At 40.6% G+C, this 19,036-nt stretch overlaps 1 protein-coding gene and 1 long non-coding RNA gene across 3 annotated transcripts; one reads left to right on the top strand and one right to left on the bottom strand.

The window, feature by feature from the left end:
* Nucleotides 1–677: 677 nt before the first annotated feature.
* LOC104359443 (inhibitor of apoptosis protein) lies at nt 678–11,083 on the bottom strand. Of its 2 annotated transcripts, none has more exons than XM_042792732.1 (9): nt 10,951–11,083; nt 7,351–8,326; nt 7,147–7,246; nt 5,872–5,950; nt 5,250–5,298; nt 3,979–4,221; nt 2,509–2,763; nt 2,293–2,334; nt 678–1,434 (listed from the first exon to the last, which is right to left on the bottom strand). In XM_042792732.1, the coding sequence occupies exons 2-9, from the start codon at nt 8,222–8,224 to the stop codon at nt 1,241–1,243; spliced, it is 1,836 nt and encodes a 611-aa protein (XP_042648666.1). In that variant the 5' UTR covers nt 8,225–8,326; nt 10,951–11,083; the 3' UTR covers nt 678–1,240. The 2 variants fall into 2 exon arrangements, with proteins under 2 accessions (XP_042648666.1, XP_042648665.1); XM_042792731.1 differs by having other exon boundaries at nt 7,351–9,449; nt 10,951–11,082.
* Nucleotides 11,084–11,695: 612 nt separating this feature from the next.
* On the top strand, nt 11,696–15,070 carry LOC122153441. Its single transcript, XR_006165335.1, has 2 exons — nt 11,696–11,780; nt 13,067–15,070. It is a non-coding gene; the product is annotated as an uncharacterized LOC122153441 (long non-coding RNA).
* Nucleotides 15,071–19,036: the final 3,966 nt, after the last annotated feature.

Raw genomic sequence — 19,036 nt, 5'->3', positions numbered from 1 at the left:
AACCGACTTACAGCCAAAGTGACACCTCCACTGCAGGATCTGATGCTGTTATCGTGGCTCTATTCTTCACTGTTCCACTGACATGAAATCTTTGTGAAATACCTATGAACGCTTTCCCTCTGCAGGTATCTACTAGACAAGGCTAGGAATGCAATTCAGAAAAGGTTAAAGTAAGAGTCAACCAGTGAGGAAACAGGAGCACCTAGACTACCAGCTTGCAAAACAAGACCCAAGACTTCAGATGGGGGTGCAAGATCCTACCTAATTGCACAATCACTATAAAGTGCCAAACAGAGAAGTAGCTTTTACATTTTAATCCCTAGCATAAAGGCTATACTGCTCTACAGCTACCTTCTGCCTCATTTCTAAGGTCCTGAAGTCCATTCACAGCCAGGATTTCTATCCTTTGAAAAATCAAGACAGAAGGAAGTACCAGATCCTTTTAGGATGCTGGGGGTGTGTGTGTGCTTTTTAAAAAAAGCATCTGAACCCTCTACTCTACTAGACAGAATCACCAAGCAGCATAGAAGCTTCTCTCCTGTTCAGAAATGAAAGCAACACACAAAATTAACTTTTATCATACTTTAGCAGGCAAACCACCCCAAACTTTTGTCAAGAAAAGACAGCATTCTAGTCACTGCAGTCTACAGAGAAAAACCAACAATGGAAGCACTCACTTGAGAAGTAGAAATATTTTAATTCAGTCTTCATATATAAACTATTAATCATACATATTACACAAGTATCTAAACATGAACAAACCTTTAAAAAAATCTTGCTGTTCTTGCAACAGTTAGCCTCTTTTCTCCTCAAGTTTCCAAGAAAGACCAAACAGAACCAAAACAACAGCTGAAGTTATCAGCAATCTTAATATATTTCCTCACATCCACATGGAGGAAACTCATGAGAAGAGTTATGCTAAGCTCCATTTTAGCAACTCAACCAGAAAGTTTTTTATTCAGAGTGACACAAAGGCATACCAGTGAAACTGCTTTCCTTACTCAGAAAGGAAAGCTACAAAAACCTCACCTTAGTACCGAGTTAGTTTTATGAGCAGAAATAGTCTTTGGCAAGGAAGACCTAGTGGACTCATAACAATGATACAGCTTACTATTACATAATGGTGTTTGGTAGTTGATTAATCTTCTGTATCACAATTTTCCATTCTTAAAACACTCCTAACTTAAGCTTCAGCAGTTGGAGGATGACAGGAACAAAGACATTTTGCAAGTCTGCCTCTTTATGAAAGAAATGTACGAACTGTACCCTTTATTGTCCCCCTGCAAATAGGGCATTTTCTAAGAGATGGTGCACATTCTTTGCACACCACTAAATGACCACATGGAATAAAAACAATAGAAACTTCTTTGTCCATGCAAACTTTACACGTTCTTTCCTCTTGCAATCTTCTTAGTTGTTCTTCCATAGGTAAACCTGGAAAAAATTATGCAACTTTAAGAATTCTGCATGTATATATATATATATTCTAATTAGAATACAGCCATGTTTCATTTTACCCTTTATCTCCCTATTTGTATTCGCTAAATATAGATGGCAGTGCAAAAATAAGTATATTTTCCAGATCTCAGAAACTGGTATACAAGGAATTAGTCTGTACTTCCCACTTCTGTGGGATGACAAACAGCTCAGGGATTGGAGGCCAGCTGTGGTTCTTGAGACCAAACAATGTTTACATTTTAGCAAATGCTGTACTCTTCCTGCTTGGGTATTAGAAGCACAGAGCACTGACTGACTGGTGGAAGTGAGCTGTACTCGCATTTGTGTATTTTTCTGCAGTCTAGTAACATATTAAACTGCAGGACTAAGAACGAGAGCAAACTCAATCTCACATCTGAGAAGTTTTTATCTACACAGCTGTTGGTCAAGCTGGATCTTAGGACACCTATAACCCACTCCAGAAAAGCAGCGATGATGATACCTGCTGTGAAACGCTAACTTATTATTCACTGTCCAGTCTTTACCAAATGCCTGAATGACAGCTTGTACCACAATCAAGTCCAGCATATACCTGAATTGTCAAGCTTCAGAAAGCTCTACCTGCTGTATGGCAAAAGCACGTGTAAGGCACAGGATATAGCTCACAGCAAATAGACCTGAGGCTTGCTTGCAAGTCTGCACATGCACTTGACTTTTTCAGGTAAATCCAACTTACAAAAGCAGAATTACAGAGAGGGTAAAGCACAGAACCTATTTCTTAAAGTAATTTTCTTTATGTTGCTAACTATGTGTTCCACAATACCCTTTAAAGTAAGAAGATAGAGTTTAAGGTACCTGAAACATCTTCTGTGGGAACATATTTCATGTTCTTCTCCACTAAAATAAGAGAAAAAAAAAAATCCTAGTCATTTGACTAATCTATATGCAAAGAGCATCTGATTATTTTTTTATCTTTAGGTTGCTATGACAGCACTGGTTACTTCTATAAACTTACATCCTGAAAAAAGCCAAAAAAAAAAAAAAAAACAACTCAACAAAACACAGACATACCAAATAAATCTTTGTACAGTATAGGGTCACAGTCTCGTAGACAGTTTCTGAATATGCTGGCTGCTTCATTTCCTTTCACTAAAATTGTATCTATCAGTTCCCTTGCTTGCAATGGTGTCTGAGTCTTCTGCTTAATAACATCATGCTCGAGTTCTGTTATCACTTTAGCTGATAGTAAACTCCCAAGGATTGGAATTACAGATGTTAAACGTTGGAATAAAGCCATTCGATTCTTCCGGATTAAGGACAAATCATCTGGAATGCAAAGAACATTAGGTGTTTGTTACAAATACACTACTCCAAGTTGTGCTTCTTAACAAGAATTGATATATTCTTTGAACTCCACTTGAAATGTTCCCTTACTACACATCATTAATAGAGACCTCAGTAAGTTTTAGTGAGAGTCACATAAAGAACAGACTTAAGAAAACCACATACAAGTAGCTTCTGAGCTGAAGACTTTTCATCAATGAAATCTCCTGTTCCCACCTCTAGGCTAAATTATCTGAGGGGATCTTGTCTAAACTTATACTAGCAAGATTTAACATTCTCTGCAGAATCACAAAGAAAAAACACCGCTTCTGCATAACACCAATGCTAACTCACTGACAACCAACAGGTTAACTTCAGTCAGTGGCAGTCAAAATCACATCTGAGATATAGGCAGAATCAAGCTTTTCTAAGAGGTGTCTGACAGAATTATGTGCAGGAAAACAAAAAGTACAGCACGACCAAACTCAGGAGATTTATTTTTTATATATAGACTATCAGAAAAAACAAAAAATAGTTTCCTTTAAGATTGAATGGCTTAATCTGTCTATGCTTTTTTTGATAGAACATGCAAGTAGGAAAGAAGCAGTCTTAATTCCACTTATAATTGCGAAGTTTCATTGTTGCTTCACTGACTTAAAAACAGGACTTTAGGCTTCAAAACTTATACGGTATTAAAACAACAGGAAATGTTAAAGACACATCAAATAAACACTGTTAAATAGCTGATCTACATGGTTGAAACAGACATAGAAAATCAGACCTTTGCCCATCTTACAGAATTTAAATTTGTAAAAGTTCATGACCTCTTCTAGGAGGTGGATATGATGGCTCACTGATTCAAGTAACTTAAAGAGCAGGCAAATTTGGAAAAAAAATCAGCAGAGTGTGCCAAGTAAAGTATTTTGGTTCCATTTATTTTAGTAACAGCAGTACATGGACACATAAATTTTTTTAAAAAAAGTCTTTGTTCCTGTGGAGAGAATTGTGTGATTCTAAACCCTTGGCACCTGTATGAACCATTCTCCTGAAAGGTAATGAAACAATTCCCAGGCTGCTAGTTCCATACAGATATCCTGACAATGCTTTTACAGAAGCTGATCCTATTAGCAATTCAACTAAATCACTTAGTGAATAAAATAAATTATAAAAACTATGTCATATAAACCACTTTGGCTTTTACTCATGCCTTATGCATACCTGATGCTACTTCTTCAAATTGTCTCTCTTTCTCCTCTGCCCTCTTCTCATCTTCAGCAGTGAGCAGATCAGACACAAGATCATTAACAGTCTTGTAGTTTTCTCCAGTGCCCAAGATTTTACTTTGCACTGTTTGCTTTATTAGCCTTCTACTGAATCCCATCTCCAAGGCAGCCTTAACCACAGGCGTGTTCATCATAATTGCATCTTCTGAATGACTCTCTCCAGGTTCAAAATGAATAACTAATCAAAGAGAAAGATCACAGTGTATAATATAACAAATATCTATACATTCCAGAAGTCAGACATCAACATTATCTACACACATGCCTACATACAGGAATACCTAGCATTAAAAAGTTTCAGTGGTTAAACGGACTTCTTTTAAGCTGTTGGTTCTAAAAATGGAAGCCAGTTACTTAGATGCAATTGGATTGAATCCATGATGAAGTTCAATCCATGTCAGACCTTCACTAAAATCTAGGATAATCCAATCCAGAGAAACCACAGAGAATTCCATTGTGTCCTAGCAGCTTTTTTATACTTAGTCATTTCTAACTTCAGCCTTGAAAAATGTCTTGAAGGGGGAAACGAGAATTCAGAGTTTACAGTACAAACAGTTGCTCTATTCCAGCTCTTGATCAGAATTTTCCATTCAATTTACTAAGCACCAGACATGTGGGATTCTGACTCATTGTCCTCAAACAGCAGGGACTACAATAGCATAACCCACTCACCCTTTGGGAGTTTATTTCCACGGTAACTAGAGTTCAGCTCAGAAAGACTTTGCTTTATCAGCTTCTCCTACCCTCTCCTTGACCACCACTGCTCACCTCAGAGCGTGTACCTCTAGCTTCGTGACTGAAAATGGAGTTGCATAACTGCACAGTCACGAATCCCTCCAGCAACTGTTCCACCAAGTTCAATACCACAGGTCAATTTAACAAATGCCAAATTGACTTGTTTAACCAAACCATGAAACTAAAACCCACAAATAGAGCAGATGCCAAGCATTCAAAACAAAAAATCTTAATATGAGCTGTTAGTATGAAAATAAGGAAAACGAAAGACAAAATCTCTTAAAGGTTCTTTTCTGAAGTTTGTCCATATAATGCTGAGTCTACCTAACTTTTATCAGTAGCTAGAAAATCCTTATAATATTGTTGTTTTCAAGAAAAATCTAAGAATTGTTAAGCAAGTTAGCTTTGGATAGCCTATCACTGAGTTTGAAAACTGCTGAGGAAATTTAAAACATGCTTTAATATACATACTTGGGGGATCAATGTTTTCATCTACAGGCGTATCAGAGGTTGACAAGAGCTGTGGAACACAACAGAACTACATTAATAACTAAGTATTTTCCCCCACATTCCTTCTTAACCCATTCCTCCCTCATCAACCATACTAAGCTTTTTATCTGAATGGTACCTGCTAAGTATTTTACATGTGGATACACAAGTCTGCAAATCTGTACAGCTATACAATCAATATAAAGCTATTGCTGACCAATTCCATGAAGAAAAGTTTGGCTTACTCTTGTCAGAAGAGTTATGGATAGAACTGTCCATGCACAATTTCTGAAATAACAATTACTGATCTGCATTATTCACTGACACTCACATAATCAGAATTTCTCTCTCCTGATATGAAGGAGCTCACGGCCTCATAATACTTTCCATGAGTAATTTGTACAAGTTAAACTCTACTAGTCCAAGTCCATTAGCTGTGGTTCAGCACTGGCTTCATTTTTGTGCTCATGAGGAACATTTATCATGTCAGAAACTTAGTAGAAATATATGCAGAAACGAGGCAGAAGGATGGACTGAACTCTCAAAAAAACCCATAGCGCTATTCAACAAGGGAAAACCAAAGTAAGAGAATAGTAAAGTTTACCTGTTCAAGGAGATGGGGAAACCTGGCCTGAATTGAACTTACAAACTCTCCTCCTTTTACACGAAGCAGATACTCACACCTGAAACATGGACAAAAGTGTACTAAATTATACCTTCTACTTGACAAAGGAAGAAAAAAATACAGAAGAATCAAACAGTTTACAATATCACAGCATAACTTAAATACATGTTTTCTCTTCCTTCAGAAGGGAAAGAGATCCTGTGCTTGGAAGCTTCATGTAGCCTAGTGTCCAGTGACACTTCAATGTGACACTCTTTCCATGCTGTTCAGCAGTCAGTAGGCTTACGTATACAAATGCAGCAGCTTTACATTCTGCTACCACTTCTAATCAAAATGGCATGTCATGAGAAATGATACCCTGTCAGCACCACTACAAAGTGCAGTGATAAACTGTTTCTATCTTGCATCTCACCATTCTTATCTCCTCTCAAATCATTCAAAAGAAGTCAACAAAATTTAACACCACTATCGAAGCCAGATCTGCTTCACTAATGCAGAACTGTATCTGTTAAGTACATTTACTGACAAGCATAACACAGAAGGAAACAAAGGTGTCATTTAACTCTACCTACACCATGTAGTCCAACAGTAGCAGGCAAATTGCCCATGAAAGACTAGCTGGAGATCTAAGATGTGAAGAAATATTATTAGCCTTCCTGTAACTAAGCGCAGCTATTTGTCATTAATGTAGGTGGAGATTTCCACAGATAGCAATTAGGTATGCAACTGCCATTTAATTATAGAGGACATTCAGAAGTTGTTTCTGTAATTTTTCCAATACATATTAAACAGCCACTAAGACCTTCACAAGTGTTTCCACACCTAAAACTAAACCACACAAACTGAAAAACTGGTTCAAGCACATTCAGCATGGGCACAGAACTAGACCACGGGAGACAGATGTTCCTTCTTATTTCTCTGCTTTTGCTCTCCTCAGTCTGCTTTCTGACTGCTTCTCTTAGCTAAGTATGCTCATTAACAATGCAGCCCCACTTGCTAATTGTGATTTGGGGATGCATACATTTAATTATGAAGCGGAAAGCATTACATATCATGCTTAATGAAGAAATGTTTTATTTAAGGCCACCTTAGCACTTCAGAGCTTTTAAATAGAGGTACATAAAATACACCCAAATGAAAGAGTGAATTTGTACTTCATATAGTGAAGTTAAACAAAACTATTAGGTGCAGTACGTATCTGCCAGAAGTATTTAAGGGTGTGAACAAATTATGATAAAAGATTTTGCAAGTTACCTTGGAAACCACTTTGCATGCTCAATCCATGGATCATCTCCAGATTCCCAGCACCTTAACCCACCATCACAGCAAAAACACTTGACATCATCATTGCGGCCTTTAAAAAAACAAGGCAAAATATCTAGCAAACATTCACACAATTTAAAAGTAAGTGCTGTTGTAACAACATGAATAAAATTGGGAGACACCAGTTTTTCTTACCTACATAGTAAAATCCAGCGTCCGCAAGCTGTTCAGGCTGAACTGGAATTCTAGTTGGCCAATTTATGAATGTTTTAACACGTGCTTCATGGGTTTGCATGCTCACATTTGAAACATTGAAACTTGGTGGGTCTCGGGTAAAGTTTTCCACAAAAGGGCAGTTAGGAAAGTGTCTCCGATGCTCTGACATAGCATTATCTTTTGGTTCCCAGTTACTCAGCTGACCACCACAGGTGAAACAAGCAACTTTGTCTGCTGTCCCCAGGTAATAAAGTCCAGCCTTTGCCAGATCAGTGGGTGAAAGAAACGTCAGTGGCCATGAGTGAAAAGTGCGTAGTCTAGCATCTTCTGTACTCATAGAAGGATTGTGAAGTTTAGGTCTCAAGAATGAAAGGTCTTCAACTGCCCTAGTAGTTATTGGGTCTTGAGGAAAACTGGAAAAAGAGCCACTGAAATACCCAACTTGTTCTAAACTTGGAGAAAGTGTTATGGAATGTAGAGATGGTGAAAGATCGTTTGAGACCGGAGGCGAAAAGGCAGAATGAGAGGACTGTCCAGGGTTGTTAACTGAAAGTATGTCTTGAACAAAACTGCAACTAGGATACAGCTGTTTATGTTTTTCCATAGCATTATCTCCTGGTTGCCAGTTGTCCAATGTTAAGCCACAACTGAAGCACTTAACTTTATCTTGCATACCAGTGTAATAAAACCCCGCCCGGGCAAGGCTCCGCTCTGACACCGGCACATTAATGGGGAAAGTAGAAAACGTCGACATTCTGTAGAGTTCACAGGATAAGTCGTACTTCAGTTCACCACACACAGCACTCTGCTTCATGATGCTAGCCAAGAAAGGGCTATTTTCCATTATGTTCATAATGGATTACTTTTGGAAGAATGGGACAAGTCTTCCTCTGGGAGGTAGTTGTGTGCATTAAAGGCAATTTGGAATAACCCCTGCCTGTACAAAAGTAGGAACCTGAAAATGAAATACTTTAATGTGCAACTTCGAACACATATATGAATAGAATTAGCCTCATGATTAACAAACAGCCTTGAAACATTGGGGAAGTTCTTGTACTTTAGTTTACACAACTGCTTTTAGCACAAAAGCTGCCCCACCCCATTTTGACAATTACAGAAAGCATGTCAAAAAGGACTTTTCCCTGAATCATATAGGCATCACAAGCTTTCCTTGTACTGTGTATCTGGGAGAGCAATATCAACTTCTCAGGCTAATGGAGGTGGGATATACCTAAAATGGGCTTATTCTTTGTCAATCCTTTATCAATAAAGAAACTAAAAAGGAGGGCAATTAAAACAACATCATTTTTAACCAGAACATGTTAAGTGATTTAAGAACCATTTCACCCTGGACAGCTGATAAATATGCAGCTTATACACAAGTAAAGATTTTAGTTTAAAAACTTCATTAGGAGACTAAAAATAATGGTTTATCAAGCTCAAAAGGCATACAACAAAGAGCCCCTGAACTGATCTGGTATAGTTGCTATTACCAGACTTCCAAAAAAAACCTCAACTTCTTCATATTGTTGTAATAATCATTAAGACTAAAGAAGTTAGTTTATACTCAACTTCACACATACTGAATATTCAGCTATGAGAGATACAAATCCTATACACTGTCTCCGAGAAGGATGAACTGTCAGAGGATGATCCTATACACTGCCTCTGACAAGGATAAACTGTAGTCCCAGGCTTTTCTGTCTATAACATTGTTAGCACCGATCGAACGGTGTTTCAGTTTTAACCTGGTGCCTTAGTTATAAGTCTAGAGTTATCAAATTTAACATAAATTAATCGCCTCGTGTTGGGACATTCTAATGCTTTATAATGTTGAATTAATTTTTTTCTGTACGCCATGTTTATTTATGACACAGAAGCAAACAGAATCCTCAGATTAAAAAAAAAAAAAAATTGAAGCCTTAGTTTCTTTATTTGTGCACAGAACTACCTCCCAGAGTTCAGACTGAAGTCCCTTCTAAGGTGCCTACGCCTCCATATTGATACTGACTGTTTGCAACAAGAAATAGTAAGTATCTATAGTTTCAACCATTTAGTTATTTTGGGCAGAACAAAACCTGCAAGGAAGAAAGAGAAGAGTGTTTCAAAATACACAAGATAAGGTGCACATAATGTCTATACAAACAGAAACTACACAAAGTGAAACACTGAAATCTTAACATAAGCTTTTCTGTAATGTTACCTAGAAAGTTTCAGGGAATCAACTTTACATACTGTTATACAGACTGTATTTTATATACTTAATTTCCCTGTTAATGACACATTTGCAAAACTTAAACCCACAAGCAGAACTTTTTTGGCAGCTGGATGAATCAGGCTGCCTGATCACAAGCTGTGTAACTGAAGGTAAGACCTTTTACTAAAGAAGTTGCATCCATTTAAATTTGTTTAAGCCTGCACATTTTCAAACAATTAAGATCCAGTTTTATTACACTGACTTAAGAGTACTGGAATTTCTTATTTAGGTAAACCAAATGATACTTGAAGCATAGGACATCAGCAAAACTGAACTTCACCAAAAATTTCAGGTAAGAGCAAAGACAAAATTAAAGAGTTCTTAATATATAATTTCATATTTATTCATGTATAAATATACAGCAGGCTGTTTTACAGTATCAGTTCCTAAAAAGTTCTTCCAGGAAAGACAGATACACTTGTCATGATGACACAGCCCTAGAAAAATCACCTACTGGAAAACAGCAGAGCATTTCCTACTCATCTCAATAGCTCTTAGTAGATTTGTTCTCAATATGGTCACAGTATTACTACTACTAGCTTCTTAACCACTGAGAAACTGAGCTACAATTGCCTTACACCAATCCACTCCTTTAACACAGATGGTGGGACTAAGCCATCAACACACATGAACGACACTAGTCCAAGAGGTTAACTAGTCCAGTTTTCATCCTGGAGAAAGTCTGATAACTCAGACTGAATGCTAGAAATATCACAACAAACTGAGACGCTGATAATCCTAAAACATTTAGGATCACTTAAACCTGAGACCCTGTGGACATTTGCTGCCGAACGCTCTTCTAGTATTATCCTCCAGTAGAGTCCTGAGCATCCTTGATTTCCAGTCAACCAACTGCTCTGACTCTCATGGGTTTTTTTTTTTCCTTCCATTATCCTACAGTGGCACTATGAAGTTATTTAAATCCAGAGCAGTGATATTTAAAGTACAGCAACCTCAAAACTCAACGGAGTATTCTTCTGCTCTTGTGTCATTTGCCAGGCAAAACAAGGCTACCTTCTACGCACCCTTCGCGAAGCCCACGGATCCTGAGCGCCGTGGATCTTGCTCCACCCGGCGGGGCTTGTGCGCGGCCGCGCACCTTCCGCGACAGCGCCCCCGCTGTCCCTCCCCCACCCTCCCGCCACCACGGGCTGCCAGGAGCCGCCCCGGGGCTCCCGCAGGGCCCGGGCCCCGCTCCCTGAGGGAGGGCCGCCCTCAGCGGGGCTGCGCGGCCGCGGTCCCGGCCCAGCCCGGGGCAGAGCAGGCGCCACCAGGCCGCGGCGCGGCCCGGCCCCCACCCGCACACCCCGCCCGCTACTCACGGTCTCCAGCCGGGCCCCCCGCAGCCGGGGAGCCTGCGCCGCGCCCCCGCCTATATACGGTGCCTGGCACGGGGGGCCCCGGCCGGCACCGCCCCTGCCCGGAACGCCCGACTGCGGCCACCGCGCCGGGAAAGCCCCGGCGGCCGCCGGACGCATGCGCGGGCTGAGGGGGCGGGCGGGCCCCTCCCGCCGTGCCCCCCCTCCCCGCACCCGCCCCGGGCCGGCCCTGCCGCTCTGCTCGGTGGGAACCCGCACCGAGCGGGGGAGGGCGGCCGCGGCCCTGCTGGCGCCGGCCGGGACGTTAGGTACTTTCCTCCCGGCCGGGGAAACCCGCCAGCGGAACGTGATTTCCCGGCGGCGCAGGGCGGGGATTTCCCCGCCGGCGGCCCGCGCTGCAAGGGGAACGGCCGGCGGGGCAGCGGCCCGGCCTGCGGGGCTGAGGGTGCCGGCGGCCGGCACGGCTGGCGCGGAGCGGGCCTGCAGGGCGCCTCGCTCCGCGGACTGGCCCTCCCCCGGCGCGGCTCTCCTCCCCACTGCCCCGGCTCCTACGGCTCGGCTGCCTTGACGGGCCGGCGAGGACGGGCCTTGCTGCAGAACCCGCAGTTCGACCTTTTTCTCCTCGACGCCAACGTAAAACACACTTGCGTGCCCACACTTCCTGCTAGAGGCAGCTCCGCAGGCGGCAAGAGGGGAAACGGTATGACCGACGAAGGACTTCAGTCACTGGAAGTCACGGGGGAAGAACAGGAGGAAGACAGAATATAAATTTCCCCTGGAGGGGTTTAAGACACTATCTCTGCGTATAGAAATCTGAAAAACTTCCACCGCAGGTACTGACCGAAGCTCAAAATCTCCCAGCACAGTCATGGTCTAGCATTTCCTATAAAGAAAGAGCAGATACAAAATTTTAAAAAGCCCCATTTTGTGATGACAGAATGGTAGCAGGGTGTTGACACAACTGAGAAGAGTAAAAATAAAGGAAGCATAACAATATAGAGCATTATGACACTAATGGGTAATTTTCTGTAACGGAGTTTCAGTAAGATGAATTTGCAAGACACTCGTTCATATCTTTTCTAAAACTGTTTCAAATTTCCTGTCATATGTGATGACTTTTATCATACATAAAAATACTGTGTCAAATTTCAAACATCTAGCTGCAGTGACATCTAGTTAGTAGAACTACTACTGTAACGCCATTTAACTTCACATAATTACAGACATATAAACATTTGCTGTTTCAGCAGTTACACAAAAAAGCCCAAGTTAAAAACTCCCTTTAATAGTTTAAAATGGTTATTGGATTACTGATGTGTCATTTTAAGGAAGCTGCTGACATGGAGAAAACAAGGCTACAGGTTCAAAAATTGAGTCAGCTCTCCAAATACCTACAGTATCTGAAGAGTGGTGGGGTGTGGGATTAAGAGTTTTACAGGACATAGGGAACTGTTTAATGTCACGCAAGGAACTGAGCTCTGTATATATACATGTGTGGCTTTAATTGCAACTGCTTAAAGATTTACTTTTGCAGAGCAAGCTGGGGACTTCAAGCAGGACTCCCCAAATTAAGTTACACTGAATCTGTTGCAATAGATTCTTGACTTTTTACCATACGTTCTCCCAAGGCCAATTAATCCAGTGTACCTCCTCAACTCTCTGCAGCCTGCATCCCTCCCTCCCTTGTGCCACGCCACCCCCAGCCAAGTATCTGCCCTTTGCCCCTCTGTACCCTCCGACCTCCTCCCAATCTAGCAATATAAATTGCTGTTTCCTCCCCTCCCAGGCCTCAAGGCAAGCAGTTTCAGGCCCTCCCTTTCTGCTTGGCAAGCCTGATGTCTCAATGAGGAGGAAGGGAGGGGGAGGAACAAAAAAGCAGGCTAAAATGCTTGTAATAGCAGAAAAAGAGGTGTAGCTGCCCTGAGCTGCCAGACCCCTTCTGCTTGCTTCATCTCTTCAAGTACAGTAGCAGCTCCCCCAGTACTCCATTCCCAGCAATTCCTTTGCTTTTCAGAGAGAGAGATAAGAGGGAACTTTACCCACCTACTTAGCTGCAATGATGGATAGTCCTTTCTGTAAAGGACATGAAGTAAGAACATAACTAAAGGTTTCTTCTTAGGACTGAAATTCCTGAGGAACAATGCATTATCATCAGCATCCTGAATCTGGCTTCAACCTGGGACCAAGGTAACTCTCCAGCCACAGAGAGGACTGCAGTGGTGCTTAAGTCCTACCCAAGCTAAATGCAGGCTTCGGCTTTGGTTCTCAGGCTGTGGCACTTCACAGTGTGACTGATCCTTATTCCAGCCCTTCCCCCTGCTGCAGCAAGTTCCCAAGATCATAATCTTCACCTAAAAACCAGTAGGATTGACAAACTGAAACAAGGCACTCTGCTTTGCAGACTCAGCTATGGAGAGGGGGGAGGAAGGCTGCTTTCAGCCAAAGCAAACCAACCTCAACCAAAGGAAACTGCTTTCTTAAGGAGTCCCAGCTAATCACAGAGGTCAAAGTGCTAATAGAAGCTTGGATGGCACATTACCAGTCTTTATGAAAATCAACTTAATGACAGGGTTGACTAAAACAGTGAAGGTGATACAGCAAATTTCTGGAGGTGGAAGGCAGTGACCCTGCAGCATGAGTGCATTATCAGTCCCAACATCAAGTAGCAGAGACAGCCTTTGAAGTACCTGATATAATTTTGTGTCCAGAAGACTCCTCTGAGAGGCCTGATGCATGTCAGTCTCCCCATGCCTTCACTTTACCTTCTTCCACAGCATTTAAACATCTGGCTTTAATGATGCTTCTGTAACACAACCGTAAACATCTACGAAGGAGACAGGGAGAAAAGGCACTGTTACTTGCCTTTCCATTGCTACTGCTCTTCTCTCCCATAAATTACAGGAAAAATATTGTTACCTAGTTTCTCACCACCATAAGTGACTGTCAGAATATTTCGCTAGGATTTCAACCTTACCAGTTATACATGCACAACCTTAACAACCTGACATGAACAAATATTAACCATGATTTTTATCTTAAATGTTTTCTGGAGATGCAACCAGCTCAAAGTAGCAAATTCATCATAAGATACAACATCATCTGCAGTTTCAGTAATACTGCTCTGGTCTTTAGTCCAAGCCTGTAGTTGCCTTTTTGTCTAAGGGACAAGCATTCAGTTAGGTGAAAACAAAGTACTCTCTAGAACATTAAATGTATTACTTCAACTGTATCTATAGCCTGCCTGGCTGTTGATATATGGAAGTAACAGAAACTATCTTATTTCCAGGCTGCTTTTAGGAGTGAGAAACAAGGCATTTCTCCAAGGCCTCACAAGGCTTCATCAGGGAGCCATGCAACTCAGTAAGTGAACTGAAAGATGAAAGGAGACTCCTGTACCCACTTTCCTACAAGTCTATAAAACCGGTATTAAAAAAATTTTAAAAAACAGTTATCACTAGCTAGTGCCCACATTTTTCAGTTTCCCAAAGGTATCAAATGCATCCAGGGAACATGATCTACTTTTTTTGAACTTTGTAGTGTTTGCTTCATTGCGAGAACCAACCCCCTTTCCAGCCATAAAGAGGTAGGTTTCATCTGTTAAACTGATCTAAGACAGCAACTAGCTTTCCACAAAAACCTACTGACCAAATTTTCTTTGAAAGATGTGTCTTATCAACTCCTTCAGGATGTAAGAGGAGGATAATGATGAGAGAGATAGGAAAAAAATAGAATTAAGGAAAACTTAGGAAAAGCCAACTGGAGACAGAAGATCTTAACTGTAGATAAAGTTTCACCATCTATTTAATTTACAAATGAAGCCAAGTCCCAAGAGCAGAGTAGTTCTGACATCCTGTAAATATGAGATCAGACAAACTATGTTTTGATAATCTACACAGATGCAAACTGCCTGCTTTGTTTTGACTAAACACAGCAACAGGGCAGTTTAGACCAGCAATACATCTAGACCAGCAATAACTATTACTTTTTTTTTTTTTTTGAGACTTTTTTTAATTGCATTTGGGCATATAACAAAAAAATGGGTAAAAAGCTCACAAGGGACAAATATCATATCTAGATATTGAGGGCATCCATGACTCATTGTAATAAACTCAAATGTTCAAGAGAAAAAAAAAAAAAAAAAAAACAGACCCCAGAGCATATATCTTGCTGCTCCCTTACTGAAGGTCAGTACATTCACAATCTGGAAAGTTTCCATTCCCTTGGCACCCAGACAGTTTTGTTTTGCACATCCTCCTACACAAAGGGTCACAAGTACAAATGTTAAAGTTTACCTAAATCAGTTGTGGGTTTTCTTTTCTCACATTTAGTGTGCAGATAAATTCTCCCATAAGCCATAAAGAGTCTCAAAATCACAATAAAGCCACACTGAATAAATTGAGGCTTTTCAATCAATCAGAAACTCTCTTTCGTTGTTATTCGTTTGGAGGATAAAAAAGAGTTGGAATGAGTTGCAGGAAGATCTTGCTAAATGTTGAGTTCAATTCCCTTTTTAGATTTGAGAATCTGCTTACATTTCTAACTTTCATTCTCTGCTTCTAGAAGGACAGTTTTGTTCTCCTCATGGTATAATAAACATTACATTCAGCAGGAAATAGGAACATGAAGAATGCCAAAACAGAAATGATTGGATGTAAATAAGCCACATTTAGGTGGGAAGAGGACCACCTATATATCAAGGAAATCAAAAGGCTGCTCCTCTTCAGATGCATCAATTTGTGTAAATTCAGAGCTCCACATTTCTGATTCTTCTAAGGAGTTGTCTTTCTAAACAGCAGGTTGTCTACTTTGACTCCTTCCTGCTATCACAGTAAGAAAACTTCTCTAGATCTTATTTCCCTCATTGATTCCCCATCAACTCTCTGCAAATTTTAGATCCTTCCCAAGGTGGTTTATTTGCTTTAGTTGAACTAGCTGTTGATATTCACATTCTTGAGGAACCTTTTATGTCAATACTCCTTTAATTGAATCAGATGTGGCACTGATTTCCTGAGGATTACACTGGAGGTTTACTACTAAGACTACTGTTAGGTTCAGGAAGATACAAGTGATTCACAATGTGATTGCATCACACTTTACCCAGGAACTGGGTCATTGACATGATGAAATGTTCCGTTTAAAAGCCGCCTACCTCAGGAATTAAATCATCTATTCAGAGGTTAAAGAGACAAGGTGAAGTTTCCCAAAGTATCTACATCACCGTTTCAAATGGCACATGAGCACATGGGAATTCACTAACTACCAAAAACCTGTATGCAAGGAGGTGCTTAGGTGTTACACATGCGAAATAAGGCCCTAATTCTGGAAGCAAAACCAGAAATCTGAGCTCTGCCTGAGTGCCCAGTGAAGCTAATGGGGAATCGATCTGTGGTTCATAGCAAAACCAAAAAAAGAAAAAAAAAAAACAAACCACCCTGTGCACAAAGTGAACAAGCCATAAATCAGCTCTACTTGAACAATGATGGCACAAACATTTGTAGCGGACACGGGATTCAATGACAGGAGCAAGGGCTACTTAGGTTAATCCTCCTGTCAAATGGTAGTAAAACTGCAGCCTGAGAGAAGCCGGACCTCTCCTTTTTGTATTCTGCTGTGCAATACTGTGTTTCTTAAGAATACTTTGAGAAATAAGAGGAATCATAGTTGTACTGAAAACCCTTTGTCTTTTTGGCATTATGGGAGTAAATAAATGAAAAGTAACCTCTCTGCACTACTGAAAAAGAAAGTTTCCTTCAGACTTTATGTTAAATTTGTAATATTTTCATAAGAGTATATTAGAAGGAAAAGCATAGCGAAAACAGGAAGAAGAGTGATGAGTCTTTGATAAGGGGTTAAGCTACTATTTTTCAGCTAGCAGCTGCAAATTTAATATTAACCCACATACCAATACCCATTGGATACACATAAGGGGGGAGGGAGGGGAAAGGGGGAGAGACAACAAGTGCTAATTGAGTGAATATAAGTGAATATAAATAGCTATTTAGTGAAAAGGTTAGAAGACTGGGTTTCCAGAGGCTGGAGTTTGCTGTCAAATTTTGACAAATCTGCTGTTAAATCATTCAAACAATTGAAAAGTTATTGGGGTAGAGTGGACAGACGGATACATTCTTATATGAAAAATGTTTGCATAAGCGAGTTGCTAAAATCAGGCTGAAACCACACACACTAGATGTCATGCCGAATATTCCTATACTCCTTTTTTTTTTTTTTTGTGGAGTAGGAAGGAAAATTGCTGTGTTCCTGGTGTGCTCATTCAGAAGGCCCACCTCAGACTCAGAAAACAGAGAACATACTGACAGGTTTTAATTTAGCATCAACCAGTGTCTGCACTGACCTAAAATCCATCTATCCCAGTACCAGCCAGTACCAGCCATCCTAAGTAGCAGATAATCGTTTATGCAATGGAAACCATCTGGATCTCTAATACAATAATCTGGGCCTATTATCTGAAGCTCAGTGTTACTAATTGTGATAATCCAAAAGGTCACTCAAATCCTTATTTTATGAACAAAGCTTTTTTGGGGAAAAAAAGAGAAAAAAAAAAAAAAAAAAAGTTTGCATCCAAATAGAAACATTCTTGGGCCAAAAATTCAGAGTGCCAGCAAGCACAGCTGGCTCGGGGGGCAGGAGCTGGGTGCTGAGTTCATTATCCTATGGTGCTGCTGAGACAGAGGATATAGCAACTATGGAGGAGCAAAGGGTCCTTTGTTACTGTGTTGAGTAATTTCATCAGAGACACACCATTTTCTGCTGGAAAAACACTGTCCTAAAGATCGCTGGGATCAAAGAATGTGAAGAAAAGGGTCAAAGTAAGATTCTCCTGTCCTTCCATTATGCGAGATTAAAGAACAAAATAAATCACACCATTGCTAGCACACAAAAGCAATGAGAGCACATTTTCAACAAAAAGGAAAACCTGATAAAATATGCTTGTACAGCATCTGGAAAATGAAGTCCCAGGCTCTGAGGCTTTAAGAAGTCAGGCTTTAGAAAACATTAATGTCATAGGTAGACATGAGATGGATTTTATCCTGCTCTGAGAGTAAGGCACATATTTACAAAAAAGACAAGACCACCAGTTCTGAGATTCAAGTTGTGCTCTCTTCAGGCTCTGGTAATAGCAGAGATTCAATTACTGTCTAAGGGCTGACACAGAACAAGTCCACGTATCTCACTCTCAAATGTTGTGAAGCCTTAAGCACAGAGCATCATTTCTAGCACCACTTGCACATTGAGAAGTACAAATGCAAGGGTCTGTATAAAGTACCAACACCTCATGGTTTCGTACTGGCCTTCTTCCCACTTCCTTATGACTTCCTTGGTTTTATTTTAGGATAAAAGTTAACTTTCTCTATCTCAGAGCTCTTCCTAATACGGTTCTGAATGGATGTCCAGCTATCAGCCTGGTTTGTGTCTGAGCTTTGTCAAACACAAATACATGCTCTAGATTTCCAGAACGCCGTCTCCTTTGCTTGGCTACTCAGTTATAAGCATAAAATAAGCTACTGCAAGAACATACTCAAAATTAAGCAGGTTATCTTCCTCTGAAAGAATATACAACAGTTTGGCATCAACCCAGGGCTGTAGGAGTTTCTGTTTTCTGTGGGTCTGTTTTTCTTACTTGGAAACAATAGTAGTATTCATGCCTAGGCAGTTCATGAGGTTACCACTTCTGAAGCTGCGTTTCTCAATATGCAGCAATCACTATAAAAGATGCAGCATACTTCAGACCTTAGCACATTCATTGTTACCACAGTGATTTCCCTTCTGCCGTCTCCTATGGAGTAATTAAAAAATTAATTTGTTTTGAAGTGAAACTGCATGTACAGGGGCAAGGCTTTGTAGACTGAAATACATATACATTGTGCGTGCTACTCTTCTGTTTCTGTCCTTCCAGCTCTCTTGCTATCCCTCCAGTCAGCTCCTTTCTAGCCTTTCTGCACATAGAAAATGAGCACATTTATATAATATACTGGATTTCAAACGTTGTTTAGTCCCTTTAGTTATTACGCACAGATACTGTTCAGCTGACAAGTTGTCAGCTACATTGTTTGCAGGTTCTCAGGCCTCC

The sequence above is a fragment of the Tyto alba genome, unplaced genomic scaffold, assembly GCF_018691265.1.
Source record: "Tyto alba isolate M040663 unplaced genomic scaffold, T.alba_DEE_v4.0 Super-Scaffold_2, whole genome shotgun sequence".
NCBI lineage: Eukaryota > Metazoa > Chordata > Aves > Strigiformes > Tytonidae > Tyto > Tyto alba.
The sequence above is the reverse complement of the archived record's forward strand: the minus strand, read 5'-3'. Positions and strand labels throughout refer to the sequence as shown.

Bases quoted from the DNA above. Each gene is read 5' to 3' on its own strand.
- LOC104359443 (XM_042792732.1), bottom strand. From the start codon at position 8,224: ATGAACATAATGGAAAATAGCCCTTTCTTGGCTAGCATCATGAAGCAG. The intron at 7,247-7,350 runs GTAAGAAAAACT...GTTTTTTTAAAG, and splicing joins CGCTGGATTTTACTATGTAG to GCCGCAATGATGATGTCAAG. The intron at 4,222-5,249 runs GTATGTATATTA...CTCTTTGATTAG, and splicing joins TGAAAACATTGATCCCCCAA to TTATTCATTTTGAACCTGGA.